Source organism: Vigna angularis, chromosome 3 (assembly GCF_016808095.1).
Source record: "Vigna angularis cultivar LongXiaoDou No.4 chromosome 3, ASM1680809v1, whole genome shotgun sequence".
Classification (NCBI taxonomy): domain Eukaryota; kingdom Viridiplantae; phylum Streptophyta; class Magnoliopsida; order Fabales; family Fabaceae; genus Vigna; species Vigna angularis.
The window spans coordinates 22,440,023-22,453,568 of NC_068972.1; the positions used below are offsets into that span (position 1 = coordinate 22,440,023).

The 13,546-nt window shown below is 30.7% G+C and overlaps 2 protein-coding genes across 2 annotated transcripts; both read right to left on the minus strand.

The window, feature by feature from the left end:
• Positions 1-7,084: 7,084 nt before the first annotated feature.
• Positions 7,085-7,744, minus strand: LOC128196015 (small polypeptide DEVIL 14). Its single transcript, XM_052875434.1, has one exon. The coding sequence runs from the start codon at positions 7,503-7,505 to the stop codon at positions 7,368-7,370; it is 138 nt and encodes a 45-aa protein (XP_052731394.1). The 5' UTR covers positions 7,506-7,744; the 3' UTR covers positions 7,085-7,367.
• Positions 7,745-10,056: 2,312 nt separating this feature from the next.
• LOC108325906 (probable glutathione peroxidase 5) lies at positions 10,057-12,133 on the minus strand. The gene is made up of 6 exons (XM_017559039.2): positions 11,995-12,133; positions 11,823-11,899; positions 11,672-11,733; positions 11,460-11,578; positions 10,888-11,055; positions 10,057-10,350 (listed from the first exon to the last, which is right to left on the minus strand). Exons 1-6 carry the CDS (start codon positions 12,046-12,048, stop codon positions 10,318-10,320), a joined length of 513 nt encoding a protein of 170 aa, XP_017414528.1. The 5' UTR covers positions 12,049-12,133; the 3' UTR covers positions 10,057-10,317.
• Between the last annotated feature and the right edge of the window lie 1,413 nt (positions 12,134-13,546).

The window sequence follows — 13,546 nt, forward strand, 5'->3', positions numbered from 1 at the left end:
AGCTATTGCCGATTGGCAATCACAGTGTATTGACACCGATGGGGTTGGTTTCATTCCTAGTGGAATGTTTGATAAGAAGTTTTTCAATCACTCAGTCTCACTACCAGCCATCTCAAGAGCGACAAACTCAGATTTCATTGTTGATCTTGCAATAATAGTTTGTCTGGCTGATCTCCATATAATCGCACCACCCCCAAGTGTGAATACATAATCACTAGTGGATTTTGTCTCATCTGAATCAGAGATCAAGTTAGCATCATTATACCCTTCTAGTACAGCGGGAAATCCACTATATTCAATGGCATAATCCATTGAACCTCTTAAGTATCTCATAAGCCTGGAAAGTGCATCCCAATGTTCTTGATTTGGACATTGAGTGTACCTACTCAGTCTACCTACTGCATAAGCAATATCAGGTCTAGAAAAGCTCATCAAGTGTAGTAAGCTCCCAATTATCTGGGCATACTGAGGCTGAGATAATGATTTTCCTCTATTTTTCATTAATTTAGAGTTAGCATCATAAGGGGTACTCACAGGTTTGAAATCATAATACCCAAACTTCTTAAGAAGTTTCTCAATGTATTGTTCTTGGGATAGTGATATACTATCTCCCTTCCTTATGATTTTAACACCTAAAATTACATTGGCTTCACCCATGTCTTTCATTTCAAAGTTCGATCCTAGAAATAACTTAGTTCTAGTAACAATCTCATTGCATGTACCAAAAATTAACATGTCATCCACATACAAACATATAATGACACAATCACCATTTTTAAATTTAGACTACACACATTTATCAGCATCATTAGGTGAAAAACCATCACATAGCAATACATGATCTAGTTTTTCATGCCACTATTTTGGTACTTGTTTCAACCCATACAAAGATTTTAAAAGTTTACAAACTTTATTCTCTTGACCAGGTACTACACACCCTTCAGGTTGAGTCATATAAATTTCCTCCTCTAAATCACCATTCAAAAAGGCAGTTTTAACATCCATTTGGTGTATCACTAGCTTATGGATGGCTGCTAAGGCTAACAGAACTCGAATAGAGGAAATCCTAGTCACATGGGCAAAAACATCAAAGTAATCTATGTTGGGTTTTTGAGAAAAACCTTTTGCTACTAATCTTGCCTTATACTTCTCTATAGATCCATCAAGATGATACTTTTTCTTAAAGATCCACTTACAACCAATGGGTTTTGCTCCTTTAGGAAAATCTACTAAGGTCCAAATATTATTTTTCTGAATTGATTCAATTTCAGTCTTAATGACTTTATCCCACTATTTTGCATCAGGAGCACTAATGGCTTCTACAAAGTTACTTGGATCATTATCAACTAGATAGGTATAGAAATCATTACCAAATGAAGTTTCCTTCCTTTGTCTTTTACTTCTTCTTAATTCCTCATACAAGACATCACTATTATTATTATTTTCTATAGGTTGAGATGTCTCACTAACCTTTAAAGGAAAAACATGTTCAAAAAACTCAGCATTTTTCATCTCCAATATAGAATTTCTTTCAAGTGTGTCACTTTTAAGAACTAGAAACCTATAGGCAGCACTATGTTCAGCATAACCTAAGAACATACAATCAGAGGTTTTAGAGCCTATTTTCCTTTTCTTAGGATCGGGTAACATCACCTTAGCTAGGCACCCCCACACTCTTAAATATTTAAGGTTAGGTTGATAACCTCTCCACAGCTCATACAGAGTTTTACCAGTTTTCTTATGAGGTATTCTATTTTGTAAAAAACACGCAGTAAGCAAGGCTTCTCCTTTTAATCTTCTTATTCAATTGATTTTCTACTTCTGCTTTATAGGTTAAAAACACATCAAAGGCTTCATCTTTGTGTTTGATTAAGTATACTTTGGTGTATCTAGAATAATCATCTATAAAGGTCACAAAATAATTTTTACCTCCTCTAGACATGGTTTGTTTCATATCAGCTAGATCAATATGAATTAACCCTAACAGTTCAATTTGACGTTCTACAGAGAAACATGTTTTCTTTGTTATTTTAGATTCTACACATATATCAGATTTACCACTCTGTTTATCATGCATATTAATTAATCCTAGTTGTTTTAATTTCATAACATAGGAAGAATTCAGATGTCCTAATCTATCATGCCATATATCATATGAGTCAATAATATAAGCAGAAGATGATGATTCATTAATATTTTCAAAAATGTTAAGTACAAAGAGACCTTGATCACAATATCCCTTCCCCACAAAACATTATTTTTTGTCATTACAATCTTGTCAGACTCAAATGACACTTTAACCCCTACTTTTCCTAGTAGTGCTACAGAGATTAAATTAACTCTGATTGATGGCACATATAGCACATCACTCAAGGCCATAGTCTTTCCAGATGTGAGTTTGAGAAGAACTTTTCCTTCTCCCAGAACAGGAGTGGTCCTAGAATCACCGAGGTAGACATGTTCTTCTCCATCCCCTACACTAGTGTAAGAGGTAAAGGCACTTTTGTTTGCACAGATATGCCTGGTAGCACCAGAGTCTACCACCCACTTGCTCACATTTGTCATCAGATTTACTTGAGAAACGACTACAGCAATAATGTCATCTTCTTCGACTATATTAGCCTTAGGAGGATTGTCGTTTCTTACTATGCGTCTGCACTGCTGTGCATGATGGCCTGGCTTTCCACATACGAAGCAATTTCCTTTCTTCTTAAATGTGGGGTTAGATGTGTTTGGGGCGAAATTTTCGAAAATTATTTTTCTTATTGTGATCAGGTTTGTGTTCGTACCTTTTTGGAGCAGGTTTGTCTTCTACCATGTTTGCTTTTGCAGACAATGCTTTGGCCCTCACAACAGCACATTATTTCCTGTTGGTATCTTCAATAATTATGTGAGTGATCAGCTCTGAAAGTGACATTTGCTTTTGCCTATGTTTTAGTTGTTGCTTGTAATCAGTCCAGGAAGGCGATAGTTTCTCTATCAGAAGCTCTGAAACAAACTCATCTGGAAGAAGAACATTCTCCGCTTTGATATCTTTGAGTAGCTTGTGGTACTCATTAATTTGCGACTTTATGTCCTTATCTTCAACCATTTCCCAGCGATAGTAATTGCCAATGATGAATCTTTATCTGACTATATCTTCAGCAGTGTATTTGAGAATCAACGAATCCCAAATTTCTTTCGCTTCATGTCTAAGAGGGTTGACACGCGTTCTTGCCAGCGCCGAAAATTCTGACCAAAGAAGACTTCAATTTTTTATACATACGGGAAAGGTTTCGCGAAGACCGTCTAAGTTCCGGAAACAATATTTTGATTCTCCGGGATTGAGTTGTTGTTGTTGTCAGCCATAAATCCTTAAGATTGTTGTAAAAAGCTGACAGAATCACGAACAAAATTTCCTTAGGCGTGTAGAGTCACTGTCCTTAAGGACTTATCCGCGGTGTGTTGCGCAAGTCCCCCAGGATACAACAGGAACTTTTCAGAATTTCTGAGGATCTCAGAACTAGCAAGAAACTCTAAACAGAGTATAAGAATAATCCAAAATAATTTTAGAAGAGGAAAAGGAAAGAGAAGAAAGAGAGAAGACTCATTTAGGTGTGTTTTGGAATGGGGAAAAGACTCCCTATTTATAGAGGTAGGGAAGAATCAATTAAATAAAAGAAATTAAAAAATCATAAAGATTTTTACCGTTGGAATTGAACATTGCTCAACTTTCTTCCCGTTGCTAATTAATTTCCAACGTTTTAAATCAAACGTTCAAATCAAATTTTAACTTTTGCAATAAAACTAATATATATAACAAATACATGTATCTGGATGGTCAAAGTCTAGATAAAAAAAATGTATAACTTAGGATTGATTTTTTTATATGTGTTATGTGTCTAATTCTATAAACATGATCTATGATTGATTTTGGTACATTAGTTTACATTTTCTTCTCTATGTTGTTTATCTGTTTTGTTTCTTCTCTCTTGCAATGATCACTTAAATAGTCTGAGCTTGAGGGATGTCTCTAGTGAGCAGGTGTTAGAAAGAGGTAAAGCTAAGTCATAGAGTACAATGTTTGATTTCATGTTTCATTGGTTAATGTAATTATCCTTTTACATTTTTTGTTTAGTTTTTATAATAGTCAAAGTTTTACTATATATTTTGCTATTATAAGTTATTTTTGGATTATTTATAATAATATCTTATATAGTTTCTTTAAATTAACTGTTTTATATTAGTGAAATGTAACAATCATAGTTGAATGTTACGAGAAAATTTTGAATTATACATTTTAAAAGAAAAAATAAGTTATATTACAAATTGCATAATTAAAAACTAAAAATTTATACAAAATGTATGAAAAGTATATGCAAGTGCAGGAAACAACTACCCTCAACAATAAACGTTATGATCTGGATTTAAACTCTATCATTGTCATTCTTTTTTAAACTGTATAAATGTCAAGATAATAAATTTTACAATTAAAACAGTGAAATTTAAGAGAAAAAAAAGTATAAACATGAAATTTGTATAAAATTTAAAAATTGCAACCAGTTAAGTTTTTTACAAGCTCTGACATGAAGCCAGAAAAATGATTGATCATATATGACATGACCATTTGATTGTGTGGTGAAATAAAAAAAAAGGATGTGAGTAAATAATGTTGGAGGAAACGTAAAAGCGCTCTTTTTTTTGCGCGTTAGGTTTTTCCATCCACACTACCAGTTCACGTGTCTGACCAAAGAAAAGGTTTTCTTTTTAGAAACATCTGTGTTTTTCAGATTTTCTACTGTTTGGCTCTTTGCTATTTATGTTTTGTGTGCCATCATGTTCTATTCCATCACCAATTAATTTTGTATATATTTTATTGAAAGTTAAAGTTATGGTTGCTCTCTCATATGTGACAAAATCACTATATGTTGCCTTTATGCTAGATTTTTAAATCACTAAGCTCTGCAACAACTAACACTTTACAAATGTTTAATATGAAAACTAAATGTTAAATAACTTTTCTATTCTATGAGAATAAATAAGATTTAACTAGAATTTTAATATGAACATTATACATCATAAATGTTTGTTTTATGTTACTAACATTTATAATAAGTAGATACCACTAAATATATAAATTATAATTAGAAAGTTATAATAAATAAATATTTTTTAATATATAATTATATTTTAATTTATGATAAATACTTTATAATGCAGTGTAATATTTTTTAATTATTTTTTTAAATATTAAAATTCAAATTAAAACTAAATATATTAAAAATAATAAATTAAAGATAAAAACACTTTTATTAAAAAAATATTAAAAAACTCAAGGAATTATTCTTTAATTTAAATATCTTTCTATGATTTTTTTTATAAAAGCTTTTTTATCTTTAATTTATTATTTTTATGGTAATAATGTTTTTGAGTTTGGGTCCACAATGTGCAGATAAATATGAGAAGATAAAAGGTCAGATGTTTTGAGGTGAAGTAAGGAGAAAGAGGTGAATTGAAGAGAAAGAATGAAAAATATACACCAAATATTAACAATTCATATATTTACCCCACATTTTTCTGCATAATTAAATAAATATATACTCTTTACATATGAGCACTCTGACATGTTACAGCATGTGTTTTTTTGTCTGTGTTTTTTTCACATAATCCGGGGTAATCGATTATGTGATTCGTTGACTTTAGGATTGACTATGATGCATGTGTTGTTATATGTTATAGTATAATCATATTGTGACGTGGTGTTCCAATGATGGAGTAATGCTATGATGGTGTGCAAGGGAGTGCAACAATGAATGAAACATTCTTTATTATGTTTTATAACATAATAAAATAATAATAATAAAACATTAATAAAATTAAAATAATATAAAATATTTAAAAATTAAAAATAATAAACAGTAATAAAAGAAAAAGTAACTAAAATAATAATAATAATAATAAATATAAACTAAATAAATAAAATACTAATAAAAATAATATATTAAAAAATATTTAAAATAATATTAATATTAACAATAATAAAATTATAATATACTATTTAATCAATTTATTAGAAATATCATTTTATATTTTTTAATATATTATATCAATTAAATCATTCACAATTTTTTTTCTTTATTTCACTTCTCATTTTCTTCTTTTTCCATTTCTTACATTCATCCCCTAATTAAAAAATAAAGAGTAAAGTCATATTTTTTAACTACTAAGGAAACTAGTTAGACCAACTCATGACCAAGAGGGTGAGACATTTTCCATTTGTCAAATTACATTTGATTTTATTAGTTATGTATGAGAAATGTCTTTTCCTTAGTTTGCTTAAGAGAAAATATTATTTAACACTCACTTGTTTCATCTACAATCTTCTGATATATAACTACATTTTACAATAAAATATTATATTGAAATAATAATAATAATAATACAAATAAAATACTATAATAAAATAATAATTTATAGAATTATTAAGTTTAATAGAGAAATGAAAGTGTGAAACTTGAAAGATAAATATGAACACCCAAATAATAAGAGAGCTTACTAGTTAGTTTCCTGAAGTGTCTAGTAACAATTACTTTGACTTAGGTTTGCTAATTACTTGATCAAAATTCCTTTCACAGGAATAAAAAGTTGGTGGAAGTTGTTAGCATTTCATCTGTTCCATGATAGAAAATCAACACATCATCATCATCATCAGTGTATATAGCATATGTGTTGGAAAATTAATCCTTTTTGTTCTTCTATGAGTTAGTTTGCCATCTGCAACAAACAAAAGAAAGACTCAATTGAACACATCCTTAGTCAAAGAAGAATAGATTGAATACAGACAGAATCCAAAAGACATAAAACAATTTCTATAGACAAAGAAAGAAGTGATTTAGGATGAGATTTTCTACAGCAGCATGATCGTGAAGTGGGTCATGTCATCATCAATTGACAAAGAAGCTATCGTGTTTTTGACATAGATGAGAAAGAAGAATGGAGCTTATGTTCTCTTAAATAGGTCATGATAGTTTCAGAATGACATTAATAAGAGAACGAAACTTTCTACCCCAGAAAATTCAGTACCAGTCAGTTGACACAGAAGTGATAAAACTAAAAAGCAAAGGCAATGTTTATATGTCAGTGTGTGTGATATAAAAAACACCAAACATGAGAGGCTGAGATGTGTCTTCATTTTGAATTATCAACAGACTAGTTTCTAAATTTACATGTTGAGCAGGAACTTCTGCTTCATATAGCCCCTTTAGTTGCCTACTCTACCCCCTAAACTCTCCCTTTTTCGCAATACAACTCTCACATGATCGTGTTCAGCAAAAATGGAACCCCAAATTCTGCTTGAACATAGCTCTAGTTCTTCCATTTCTTCAACTTCACTCGTGCCAGCACAAGAGTAACACAGTGCATCTCCAGATTATGTAAAGCCGTGTTCTCTGCTGGCGAACTTGTTTGGAACACCTCCCCCATGATCGAAGCTTTGAACTCCTAACCGAGAATACACTGCCTGCCATTTCTTCTCTCCTTCAAGTTTTTTCTTGGTGTTTGAACACTCAAGGGGAAGACTGAACCATATATATAGGGGAAGAATTTGAAGATATGAAGGAAGAAAAATTGTGGTAGATGACTTTTGTTTTTCTGGCCTCTGATTGCAGCTTTGGGACATGTGCCACCATCCACCTAAGATGACAAAGTTACACCCATGAGCCTGTCTCCTTTGCCAAACACGCTTGAGAGGGACTACTCATCCACTATTACTGACCAAGGGTCATCCTTGTCGCCCCATCGTCAATGCCTATCTCTTTTGTGGGATGTGTCTGCATCAACTTTGCTACAATGTTTCTTATCTTCTATTTTGTTTTATTTTCTTTTGCATTTTTAAATACCACATCAATGGAAACCCGTTCTATCTATAAAAAAAACAAATCACACACCAATGGTGATAATGTAAAATACAATCAAATACATTCGTGGTTGCAACTTGTCAGCAGATAAAGACATTCTTAATGACAGTTACACAATATGTTATAGGCCTAACCATTGTTAATCAGCCAACTTATAGGTCAAATAAAATACTAAACCAGTCGGTGGATGAAGTATTGTAAGTCTAATCATGTCTCAATAATAAGGATGCTAGAGTTTTTAAGTCCAAGTCATGGTTGACATGATTCATTGATCATCATCATGATCACTAAACCACCATTAATTATTCTGCTTCAACAAGCTGACTCATGTACACTATGGTTATAGAATACAGACGACACTGTCTTTTGTCCCTTCTTCCTATGTTGTTAAAATATTCCTTCTCCCAATAACCTCAAATGACCTCAAATTCCATACTATGTTTTATGTACAGTGATTAACACTGTCATCACTCAGATTCTATAACCTCGGTGAAAGACAAAAAGAAACAATCAAAACACCAGCTTTTATTAGCATACCATCCACATTACCCTCCCAGAAAAAGAAGTATGAGAAAAAGTGAGATTTCACATAAATATGTGGGGGGTGAGGAGTAAATTTAATGTACCTGGATACTACTAGTAAGCAATTAATGTATTCGTCCTGGGTTTGATGTTGAATACTCCTAAAATAGAACATGCCTTTCCACACGAGGTCATAACACAATCATGTGTTTTGATTTTTCAAAGGACATTTTGTTGAAGGCAATGTTGTGCCTCTAGTAGTGGCCATGATCACGTGTTCTGTGTTGCCTCAAAGCAAAACCAAGTCGTTGTCGTTGTCGACCTGACATGCCTTCCTCTTTTCATTTCCGGCACCAGTCAAATTCCTTCACATTCACCTAATGTTGAAGACCTTCATTTCCTTCTGAATTTCATCTTCACAAATCGTGCTCTCACCCTCACATTTAAAAGATTAGTCCCACATTGCCATGTCTGCTATTCTGGAAGTGGACAGCCTCAACATTATTGGGCCACCTTCAATAAAGCTGATACATTGGGCTATGCACGTTCACTCTAACACGTGTGTCTCTGCCTATGAATTTTCTGTCACAGGACCCATCAACTCTGATTTTCTGTGTATGTAAGAAAATTGAAAAGTGTACGAGAAAATTTTCATCGCCAAAAAGATGAAAAGATTTATTCTAGATGGAAATGTAAAACAAAACTATGAACTGTTGAAGTTAGTCAAGATGTGTTCATCAATCACCAATTCAACCGGCCGGTGACTTTTCCCGAAAGAGGATTAATAAATCATTAGAGGATGTTAATTAGTAGTAAATTCAGTTACACTATATTTTGGACTCAATCAACTAGTTTGTCATGCATTAGTTTTTGTCATGAATTTCTGATTATTGTGAAAAAAATAAATAAATAAATGAATAGAAAGAAGCAAAAGTCATAACTTAAAAAGAATTGAAAGAGAATTTGTGTAAAAATGGTTTGATGTCCTTTTCTGAGAGGCAAGGATAAGATATTTGTGGTGCATTGTGATTGTGTACCCCATTTGCTTATCAAAACTATAACAATCCTCTTAAATTTGATAACTCACATCTCGCATGATAAAGCTTCTCTTCATACAACACTAAAGATTGTCTCAAAACTTGAGAAAAGAAAACATAATAATTGAGGACACTAACTAATGCATTTGACTTAAGGAAATAAAAGAAAACAAAAATGATGGAGATTGAATTTTTCTCAAATAAATATAACAATAGGTTTTATATATGTTTCAACCTTCACTTCCAATTATGTTATACATTGGTTTTCTCATTATTTTTGACAAGGAAATTCTATCTACACCTTATAAATTATTCAATGTTTTCCACAATCTTCTCTTTCACTTCATTTCTATATCTAAATAACATCACATTATAAATACTTTCTGTAATCAAAGCTATGATTTCTTTAAATTTAATTAATACATCATACTAAGTATAGTTAGATATATATATTTACATCTTCAAATTACTAAATAATCAAAGTTTTGAAATATAAAAAAAAATAACCAATAATTAGGAACATATAAGTTCAAACTTCATGGTAAAGTCAACAGTTGACCAGAATTCAATTTCCCTAATGTGGAAAGAAATAAAGGGTTTATTTATTTTTTCACCGTAAGTTTCTGTTGTACAAAGGGACATATGCTTACATGGCAAAAACAAATTGAATAATAATTTCCTTGGAATAAAATTTAACAGAATAATAGAATAGAATGATACAACATGACAAGTAAAACCATGGACATAAAGATAAGCTAAATAATGAATAGAATAAACATCAATCACATAATCTTTTCATTTTCTTTTTCTTTTGAGATATCTTGAACACGAGCAATCGTTCGAAATAATTGTAGAGTCGTCTTTCAAGCCAACCGCAATGCTTTCTTGATGTCTTTCTGTCAAAGAAGAAAACAAAAAACCTTTTTAGTTTCGTACCTCAAGCCTTTTAATTTATGTTAGAAAAACTAGTAGATATAAAATTAAGTGATCAACTTTTACAAGTGGATATTGCACTACCACATCAACTAATCACAAATCATGATTAATAAGTAATTGATTAAAAATTGACACACTCACTGAAAAAATATCAAAACTTATGGTAAAGTATACTAATAAATTTAAGTTAGCTTTGGTGGGTTTTGATGGATTTAGTTTTAGAATACATGGTAAAGTAAGTGTAATAAATATTAAAAACTTATAAAAGAAGTAAAAAAATTAAATTTATGCTGAGTTACTTTAATTATTAATAGAATTTAAATAAAATTTAAAAAAAATTATTAAAATTTTATTTTATTATACTAAATTTAAAATATATTATTTTTGGTTATAATAAACTGGATCATTTATTCTAGCTTTCAAAATAATTTTTAAATAATTAGGGTTATCTCCTTATTGTATGTCAAATCATGAAAGAGAGAGAAGATATGTGTTACTTCAATGGCTAATGGCTTGGTGGTTGGGCTATAACGGTTGATGACGTGGCCTTCTTCATCAACTAAAAACTTAGTGAAATTCCATTTGATTCTAGATCCCACAAATCCAGATTTCTGTGCTTTCAGGAATTTGAAAACTGGTGCACTGTCTGATCCATTCACACGTATCTACACATAAAAAAACAACAATTTAAACCATAAGATTATCATTATTCAAACGTTAATTAGAGTGTTTCATCGTAAATCAGTGAAATTGTTAATCTACAATATGTTTTCACTGTTTGGATATTATGCAATTGGAATAACTAAGTCAAAAGTGTTTCAAAGGTAAAGCACGGTAAAAATTCACCAAAAACTTAGACTCACAAGAGTGTTCAAAGGCATATAAGAACAACTTGTTTATCCTCTGTTATGTTTTGGGAAAAAAAATAAGACTATAGTTACTTTCACACTGACAATATCATCTAATCTTCCCGACAAACACCAACATAATACTGGTATTGATAATAAAAGGAAGAAATGAGTGTTATTTTGATTGATGTGAATTTGAGAGAGTAGAAGAAGGAAGATACCTTCCCAAAAATAGGATACTGAGCCTTATATGTTGTACATGCAAAGTCATGTGCCTCGATGCTAGTCCCAGGCTCTTTCTTCAAAAATTGATTACATGGAAATGCCAATATCTCAAGACCTAACATCAACAAAACAAAACAAAACACTTATAACTTTCCTTTTAGACCAACCTATCTGATGTCAACAACTTCAAAAATAATACCATACATACCCCTGCTCTTGTATGTCGAATAAAGCTGAGTTAACTGCGTGTAATTGGCATCAGCAAATCCACTGTTTCTCACTTCAGTTAGCCACAAAAATTGTTTTCTTTTTATCACTAAGCAAGAATACAAGACAATGTTCTAAAAAATAAAACCAACCATTTTGAAGCAACATTAATTACAAGAAGAACTTTGCCCCTGTAAGCGTTTAGGTTCACATCTTTGCCCCTCGCATCCTGCGTTCAAATTTACAAGATTTTCTTCATTTTACTTTTTTCACACATCATTTTAGACTTTTGTTTCGATTCAAACTTAGAACAAACAACTGTACCTTTACAGTGAATTCGTGGATAGAATTTTCTGAGATTGATTGAGAAGCACCCATTTTGTCTCTGTTTTCAGATATTTGTTCTTCTCTTTTCTTTTCTGATCGTCACGAAAGTCTGTTATGTGTTTATGTGTTGCACAATCAGAGTTGAAACATTTATAACATTCTCATTCTATAACTTGTTGGCACGAAATCTCTTGCTTTTATCGGGATTCTAAATACCAATATTTTACTATTACTTTTTCTTCTCATGTGATTACAAAAGATTTGTTTTTCATGTCAATGAATTCATGTTACCCACCTCGATGTTTTTTAAAGTATTCAATAGTCGCCTTACACCCTGGAAATATAACATGCTTTGCATGATCTTCTACTATAGCCTCTGAAGAATGAAATTCACTTCAAAAATACTTCCTCTTTTGATTTCCATAGGATTTTCAGCTAAAAAGAGCACTACGTAAGGTACAACATTATCCCTACTTATCTACTTGTTCACACATGAATATACTTTAATTTGTTTAAGAAATAACAAAAATAATAAAATCATAACAGATATATACGTAATTTAAGTATGAATTAAAAGAGTAAAATATATTTGAAATAGTTTATTAAGCATTTTAGAATGAAGGAGTTTATATTTTATATTTTATCTTTTACAAAAAATAATTTATTGCATGCTATATATTAAATAAACAGAATATTTGACAGTTTTTTTGAAATTATAAAATTGATCCAGTGGTAAAAATTAGAAGAGAATAAGAGAGAGATTGTAAGTTCAACTGATATTTGGAAAATATAAAATTAGTTTAAAAGTTTTAGTAAAAAATGAAAGACTTTTGCTTTATCTTTTTCACTAAAAAACTAAAATAATGACATATTTTTATCGAATGAGAAATAAAATGACATATTTTTAATGACATATCATGAAAAACATAGTAAAATAAAATAAAAATGTTCTATAAAATATTTCAACTGACTATAGATTTAATATATATATCACTTTTAAATTATAGTTTAACCAATAAAAGTTAGAGATTGCATTATTAATACACATGTTATATATTTCTTTTTATCATTAATTTGCAGAAGCCTTTTACAATCAGGCAAGGATTGTTCTTCTCCTTCACTGTTTTTATCAAAATTGTACATTTTTGGTTTAAAATAGTTCTAGTTTTCAAGGAATTCGAAGTCCCTTGTTAGTTTTTATTAGGATATTTCCAATTTCTTATAATTGGTTTATTCGAATCTAAGACAAATTTCATTGTGCTAAACAAAATATAAACTGTTGTTTGCTTGACTTTCCTCGTTGAACCTTTCATTTCTCTTTCAAAATACCAAGCTGGTTTATTTTTCAACTAATTCAGCACTCGTTATATTTAAAAGCATCGAAATGTTATTTAAAATTCAAATGTATATTCGCTCTCCTGTCCAATACATCTTAATGTCAATAAAACTTCTTTTACAAAAAAAAATATATTTATTATATCTTACTGTCATCAAACATTTTCTTATAAAAAAATATGAAGATATCTACCTAAAAAGCACGTCTTTGTCC

What these genes read in the sequence shown, in the direction of transcription:
- LOC128196015 (XM_052875434.1), bottom strand. Translation starts at nt 7,505, where the DNA reads ATGGCAGGCAGTGTATTCTCGGTTAGGAGTTCAAAGCTTCGATCATGG.
- LOC108325906 (XM_017559039.2), bottom strand. Translation starts at nt 12,048, where the DNA reads ATGGGTGCTTCTCAATCAATCTCAGAAAATTCTATCCACGAATTCACT. An exon ending in TTCGACATACAAGAGCAGGG is followed by an intron (nt 11,579 to 11,671) that starts GTATGTATGGTA and finishes TGTTGATGTTAG; the next exon opens with GTCTTGAGATATTGGCATTT. An exon ending in AGTATCCTATTTTTGGGAAG is followed by an intron (nt 11,056 to 11,459) that starts GTATCTTCCTTC and finishes TTTTATGTGTAG; the next exon opens with ATACGTGTGAATGGATCAGA.